Genomic DNA, 7,213 nt, shown 5'->3' on the forward strand with positions numbered 1-7,213 from the left:
TTCTTGAGTTGTCCAAATATGAACCTGGCAGCCTTAAGACGAGTTTGCTTCATTTCGTCGGCAGAACATGTAAACATTTCGACAATATGACCCAGTTCCTGTAAAAGTATGGCATATCCCTCCATAGTTGCCATATATTCTAGGCGATTGGCCGTCATCATGCGTGATATCTCGGTCTTGACGGAGCGAAAGTGACGTAGACCTGGTTGACGGGTGTATATCCGTTTTGCAGTCACAATTGAGACGATAAATTTAGTTGTCAAGGACGGGGTTTCTTTTAAATCTGGAAGAACCAATTGGTTCTTCCAGATCTAAAAGAAAACCCGTCTTTGACAACTAAATCAAACGAAACAAGTGGCTCGATTAATCGAGCCACTTGTTTTGCCGTATAGGCAGGGGTGCAATTTCGCCTACTATTTGTGTCACTTGCAACGTTTTGCCCTAGACATGCAGAAACATGGGCTTTGTACTCACGCAACTTCCATCCACCAGTTCTTGTTTTGTACGCACGATTGCTTTCACGTACTCTTTCAAATGTTTCTGTATTAAGCTGCGATTCGTTCTCAAAGAGGGGTTTGTTTGGTGAGATTGTAGCCTACCGAGGAGTGTGAAGTGATTTTTTTCAAGTTTTGTCCGTTAAAAGATGGCGCTTTGGATTCTGAGACAAACACAATACTGTCATCGGAACTGCTATTGTCATGATCAGGACTGCGGCTCCGGCATGCAGACCTTTTCATGTACTCATCTGATTCACGGGAGCCCCCTTTTTGCATAAATTCTTCTTCTTCGCTGGGAAAGAAACCGTCAAAAAGGTCGTCTAGATCCTCTCTGAATGCATCAGACGGATCACCCTCTTGAAATGGAACATCTTCAGTCGTAGTAAAACCATTGAAGCAAATATCTCCTGGAATTAGGCAAGATCGTCTTCCTCCATGGCTATCTGCATACTCTTTGGCCAAATCAAAGCATTTTGATATTTTTGCGTGCAGCGAGTGGCCTCTTCGATATTACCAATCATTCCCTTGTTTGGATAGACCCGGAGGCATAGATTCAAATAAGCACGTCGAATGTTGGATAGCGAGATGCTCTCCTCGGTATTACGTGGGAAGAATACCTTCAATACGGAAATATTTTCCGGGATCGCAGTGATTCTCTGTAGCTCGTCCTCAGTACTCATGTTCAGTAAGGGGAAGAGGACTCAAGAGCAGTATGGGAATGGGACAGGTTTAGGGTTACCAGAAGACTTCAAGATCAGTGGGGGATAGGGACGATGCGGGCAAGATCAGTAGGGTAAACGTACCTGTAACAAATATGGATGGGGTTTTGAGGAACGCCTACCGATTCTGTCATTTTTCGTATTTAGCCTACGGAAAAGTGACCTTGCAACGGATTCTTCTACTAAATCTGTCAAAAAAAACATTCGCCTACTGAATCAGTTCTTTTTTCCCGTTTCCCCTACTGATCGTGAAATCCCCTTTTTTTATTTGCATGGGTGTCCGATCTGCTGTGCTCGGTTGTGCTCGGTTGGGGTGCAGCAGTGTCCGTGCGCTTCAATCTCACTCCTCTTCTGTGTGCGTGGTTGTTTTCGCAAAGTCCCAGTGGACGACAGGCTGAGAGTGTCCCCGTCGCAATGGATAAAAAATGGTGATTGCTTGACAATAACAAGTATTTTTTCCTTTTAATATTGATGTTTTTGTCCGATATCCTGAGCATCCCCCTTTATGCGTGTTTGAGACCTTTGAAAAAATTAACAAAAAATCATTGCCCACGGAGCATCGCTGCCTGAAGATGATACCGTACAGTATGAGCTTCCAGTGCCACCGACGGACTGATCTCAGAATCGTCGCATCGGCTCCGACCTTGTTTCATTTCAGACCTGACAACTGTCAAGTGACGAAATTGACGAATAACAGTTTTGCAACGCTTGCTCGGCGAAGGACCTGCGCAGTGCAATGCCCAAAGCAAATCGTCGCAAGCAGTTGCAGGCCCTCTCCGAGCCGCCGGTACTGGAGGAGGGCCAAAAAGTGGCACGAGTAATAGCCGCATGCGGCGAAAACAATTACGAAGTGGAGGATGAACATGGGGCGAAAACTCTCTACCAACTACCGAAGCGCATGCGCCACGTCGTGTTTATTAGGAGAGGGAGCTACGTCTTCGTGAAGGATGATGAGACGCGAAAAGACGGACGCGTGCGCGGAGATATTGAAGTGGTCGTGCTGACCCACTTCTTACATGGTATAAGTAAGGAGCCGTATTGGCCGCGCTCGTTTAAGGGTGAGGAGGACAACACGGAGGACATGCCTGCGATTGTGTCAGAGGGTGCGGGTGGAAATTCGGAGGAGGAGCCTGGTCATGGAGATGAGCAATGGGAGATTGGTAGCGGAAACCCAAACAGGGCACAATGGCAAGACCAGAGTTCTGACGAAGAGAGCGACTAGTGAGCACACGGCCTTCATCCATGCACGTTTTCAAGGCAAGCTGAAGGGCCTCGAGGGATCTTATCGATTTTTTTTTCGAAGTGTTAACATTAGATCTAGAGAAGGAGGCTATAACCAGTGTCCTAGTCTTTGAATGACCCTGGCCGTGATCCCATATTCTCCGGCACCAGCAATGTCTCTTGAACAACAACTTAGTTGGGTGCAGGCGTCTGTCACGCATTCTAACCTTGGAAACGCACTGGCTACCCCACGGAATGTGAAGGCGAAGTTTCCGGAGGCTAGGGATAATTTTTCCTGTACTCGGCAAGCGCCCAAATGGGGAAGATGTTGCGATACTGCGAATACGAAATCATGCAGTTGCGATTGAAAACGCCGCAAATGTTTTGCTGGGGCCAATCCCCGTTTTCATCCTGTGAGCGAATGAGAAACTGGGAGGCCTTCTCAAGAGGTTCCCTGTCAGGCCAGCGAGCCATCGATAGCGCAACAAGAGCCCATCCTGTGCTGACAACTAAGCTCTCTTCCGATTGCGTGTATACCATTGTTTCCGAGCTGAGGTAGCTCTCGCCCCACCCTCCATCCTCCCTTTGCTTGTTCAGAACAAATTGGCACGCACGCTCCATAGAGGGGCTTGTCTCAAGCGTCAATCCCATCGACGTGTATGCGTCTATGGCAAACCAAATCGCGTAAAGGAAACATATGCCCCAGCTACCGTACCACGACCCATCTTGCTTTTGGATCGACTCTATGTATCTGATCCCTTTCGCCAAGGACTCGTTCAATTTGGGTACAAGCGGATGGTCTGGAAACTCCGCGCGAAACTCTCCAATCCCCTTGAGCGCGGACGCCGTGCATTCAACGTAAGAATAATCGACCATGATGTCGCCAAACACTTCTGATGGGTTAAGGAATTCCAACCATGCCGGGCCGCGCTGCAACTCGTATGTAGCCCAACCGCCGTCCGGGTTCTGATAGCTCAGAATCATCTTGACGGCGTCTTGCAGCCTGTCGTTGCTGATCATCTTCTTCTTCGGAATCCACGTGCCCTTCTTCCCCTGCAGCAAGAGTGCGGCGGCCAGGCCCTCCCCCGTGCAGTCAGCGATAGGCCAGCCATGATCCCTAGTACTGAACGGCCACGCGCCCTTGCTCATATGCCGGTAAAACCTCTCCCGGTTCGGTACATCTACGAGCACCTGCGTCATCTCCACGTAATCATGCGCCAAGGACAGTGTCTTCGTAAAAGGCTCAACAATGTCCCGGCCCGCGGCCATAAACGCCTGACTCGCAAACGCCGTGTCCCACAGCTGCGACCCGTTGTACCCCTGCATCTTCATGCCATCCTCCGCCAGCCACAGGTAGTCCGTAAGGCGGTCGCGATGCTTGTCCACGGCCACGCCATCCGGGTCATCAAACCATCTGCACAAGAAATTAATAACCTTGTTCACCGGGCCGATACAAATATAGTTTGTATTCTCATCCTCCGCCGTGATCTGCATCAAAGTCTCCTTCAACGCGCGTTCCCTCAGCCACTGCTTCCCTGGAAACCAGATGCTCTCCCACAGCGCCAACGCGCCCCACAACACGCGCTGCAGCTTCGGCCTCCGCACGTAAACATCCTCCTCGCAGCACCTTCCCCTCCACGCCGGCCACTCAATGCTCTCGTACGGCTCCTCATACAGCTCCTCCCGCAACTCCCGCACGAGCTCCGTGACCTCCCCTACCGCCCTCCTCCCGTACAGATAGCTCATGGGCAAGTACACGACGCGACAATGGCACCAAAACCGGGCGGGATGGCACGGGAGCGCATACGGCAGGAGCCAGAACTCCGGCGTGAGCGGGTCCATGCCCTGCCACTCGTAAACGCCGAGGACGGCCAGCCAGAACTTGCCCCAGCCGGGGCAGCCAGCGGGGCCGCCGTGTGCGCGGATCCATGCGCGCGCGCTCCGCGAATCAGAGTCGGCGCTCCCCGCGCCGAGGATGCGCATGGCGACGTAGTTGAGTGCGGTGGAAAACATAGTGGACTTGTGCTCGATGTGCAGGCCGAAGCCGCCGTCGGGGTTCTGGTGGTTGCGCAAGTAGCGCAGCATCTCTGCGCGGTGGGCGGGCGGCAGGGGCGTGCGGGACACGTAGCACGCGATGACGAGCCCCGGCAGCAGGAACATGGGCCCTGCGTAGTCGCCGGCCCAGTGGCCGTCGCCCGTCTGCAGCGTCGCGAAGAAGGACAGCCCCTTGTGCAGCGCGGCCGCGCGGGCGTCGCGCCGCAGCCGCGCGGGCACGGGCGCTAGCGCGCCGCACGTCGGGTTGCCAAGCAGATGGCCGTGCGACGCTAGCGCGCGCAGATAGGCGTCCGATGAGTGCGCGTGCTTCGACGACGCGTACGCGGCGCGCGCGGAGGACAGGGCCGCAGACAGGGCTGGCGAGGTGGCGGCGTCGGCGTCGGTCGTCCACCATTGGCGGCCGCGATCGACATTTAGACGCCACATGTTGCGGAGGGAGGGGTGGGGGGAGTGGCGGGATGGGGAGGATGAGGGAGGGAAGAGGAGGGAAGAGGAGGGAAGAGGAGGGAAGAGGAGGGAAGAGGAGGGAAGAGGAGGGAAGCGGAGGGAAGAGGAGGATCGAAGAGGATCGGGGTGTAGGGAGGTAGTGCAGGGAGGTAGTGCAGGGAGGTAGGCGGAGTAAGGTGGACCCTTTCCAAATGGCATAAAGGAGCGTTGTATCGAAGGCGGTCTTGTCCTGTTAATCTCCCTTGCGTCCCTTTTCCCCAGATATGTGCCAGAGGTGAATGGAGGACGACGAAACGTGTCCACGTGCAATATTTGGATTGTAGCTAAGGCGGCCGTGGTCGGTTGCAGGAACACGATGTCAGAAAAAGAGACACCGTTGAGGGAGCACAACAACACTGCGGCCTCCTGCGAGACGTGAAGCAGTGGCTGAGAGGGAACGCGCGTTGAAGGAGACTTCGATGCAGATCACGGCGGAGGATGCAAACTACAAGTACACAATAGGCACCCCTCAATAGTTCGCCCCCCTGCCAGGACCCAAAAATGCGAACTATTGACAGAACAAACTATTAAGATCGCATTGCTGGCATAGGTCCTTTACTCAAAATGCTCGGAAATGAGCGTCTGCCGTGTTCTCTTTCTCGTCTGCTCTCGGTAGGTCTTTTTTCAACAGGATATCTCCAATTTGCAACGCTCGACAGCAGAGAACCGAACCTGAGAGCGGCAGCTTTGCTCCGCGAGCAATCTGCACAAATTCATAAAGTGTGGCATCGATCTCGGGATATTTAGATGCCTTGAGTGCTTTGAACTGTGTGTTAGATGGGTTTTTATGCACAGCATTGAGAATTCGTACAGAATTCTTACGGATCTTTTGTATTGTTCGCGGATTGCAACCGAAACGAGTTGCTGCATCTCTCACGGTGAAACCGTTACAGAGCTGGTGAATAATATCTGCTTTTTCGGAGAGAGTCAATCTTTTGCGCATGCTTTTGACAGTCGGTGCGGAGTTCAACGTCATTGCGCGCAATAGAGAGATTACGCCTGGGTATTTCTGCAATGATTTTTCCAAAATTCTGCAATACGTATTACAGTTGTAAATAGTTGCAGAATTCTGCAAATCACTCGTGACATTAATTGCTGAATAGTGGGGTCTTACAGAATACCCAACTGCAATTGACGTGAGCAATTCCACGGGCATGCGCGCCAAAATAGGTAGGACTCGCCGCCATCGTCAACCCCTCAGGGCATGAGTCACCCACAAAATGAGTCACCAGCACCCCGATCCTCCCCCGATCCTCCCTCACTGCGCCATGGCTACAGTCATCATCGACACTCCGTCCAGCCCCAAGCCCACCGCCGATGCATCCAAGCCGGCCGCCGACACCACGCCTAGCAAGTCGAAGCCCGGCCGGCAGTCGCGCTTCTCGCCTAGCGAGGACCTCGTCGTTGTGCGTGAGGTCGCTGCGGCGAACGCGCACGTCGCCACGTACGGCGAAACGCGAGCGCGCTTCGAGCAGGAACAAGCAAGCCGCCCTCCCAGCAGTGTGCCCTTGGTAATACTCATGGTTCCATCACGGGACCGTCGGCGTAAATCAAAATTTGGGAATTTGTTTCTACGTTTCGGAAACACATTTCCGCAATTGCGGGGATGATTTACTCACGAGTTATTTGCAGAATTGTTCCAGGCGTAATATCTGAAATGTGGACGGCTGCGGGGCGGGATGAAGAAGAGATTATACTCGTGCTCTTGGAGCATAAACAATTTAAGGGAGGACAGTGGCGGCCGCGCCGGTCTGAATAGGTACAAGTGTACACGTCTGAGAAGCCGTGACATCGTCAGAAAAGCGAACTATTGGCGCAACGAACTATTCAAGTGCGAACTATTGAGGAGCCCTCCCCCCCCCCCTGTACAGTATTTGTATCCGCGTGCTCTCTGAAAATGCTACAGTAGGTCTCAAACGCAGATCCTCGCTGCGTGCAGCAAGATTTACTTCACATGCAGAACAAAGGTAAAATATGTATGCACTTGGTCTTTACGAAGTTTCTTGATAATCATTGGCCATCCTCAGTCTTTTCGAAAATTTCGTTATGATAAACTAGAACATGGGCAACTGTAAACTGATATCACTATTGTTCCGTTCCACAACCATTCGGCTCTTCCAAAAATCTTCCGCAAGAGACGCACCCGAAATCCGCCACCTCCCTCTCCCATCCGCCCGCGTGAGAGACAACAGCTCATGTGAGCTGTTGTCTGTGTGAACACACCCCCTATTTCCA

At 52.6% G+C, this 7,213-nt stretch overlaps 2 protein-coding genes; one reads left to right on the plus strand and one right to left on the minus strand.

The window, feature by feature from the left end:
• The first annotated feature begins 1,952 nt into the window (after positions 1 to 1,952).
• On the plus strand, positions 1,953 to 2,438 carry CHC_T00004209001 (hypothetical protein). Its single transcript, XM_005715515.1, has one exon. The coding sequence runs from the start codon at positions 1,953 to 1,955 to the stop codon at positions 2,436 to 2,438; it is 486 nt and encodes a 161-aa protein (XP_005715572.1).
• Positions 2,439 to 2,479: 41 nt separating this feature from the next.
• CHC_T00008265001 (cycloartenol synthase) lies at positions 2,480 to 4,918 on the minus strand. XM_005715516.1 is given in 2 exon segments: positions 2,480 to 2,716; positions 2,717 to 4,918. The coding sequence occupies 1 exon segment, from the start codon at positions 4,916 to 4,918 to the stop codon at positions 2,717 to 2,719; it is 2,202 nt and encodes a 733-aa protein (XP_005715573.1). The 3' UTR covers positions 2,480 to 2,716.
• Between the last annotated feature and the right edge of the window lie 2,295 nt (positions 4,919 to 7,213).

Source organism: Chondrus crispus, genomic scaffold (assembly GCF_000350225.1).
Source record: "Chondrus crispus Stackhouse genomic scaffold, scaffold_219, whole genome shotgun sequence".
Classification (NCBI taxonomy): domain Eukaryota; phylum Rhodophyta; class Florideophyceae; order Gigartinales; family Gigartinaceae; genus Chondrus; species Chondrus crispus.

Bases quoted from the DNA above. Each gene is read 5' to 3' on its own strand.
- CHC_T00004209001 (XM_005715515.1), top strand. From the start codon at position 1,953: ATGCCCAAAGCAAATCGTCGCAAGCAGTTGCAGGCCCTCTCCGAGCCG.
- CHC_T00008265001 (XM_005715516.1), bottom strand. From the start codon at position 4,918: ATGTGGCGTCTAAATGTCGATCGCGGCCGCCAATGGTGGACGACCGAC.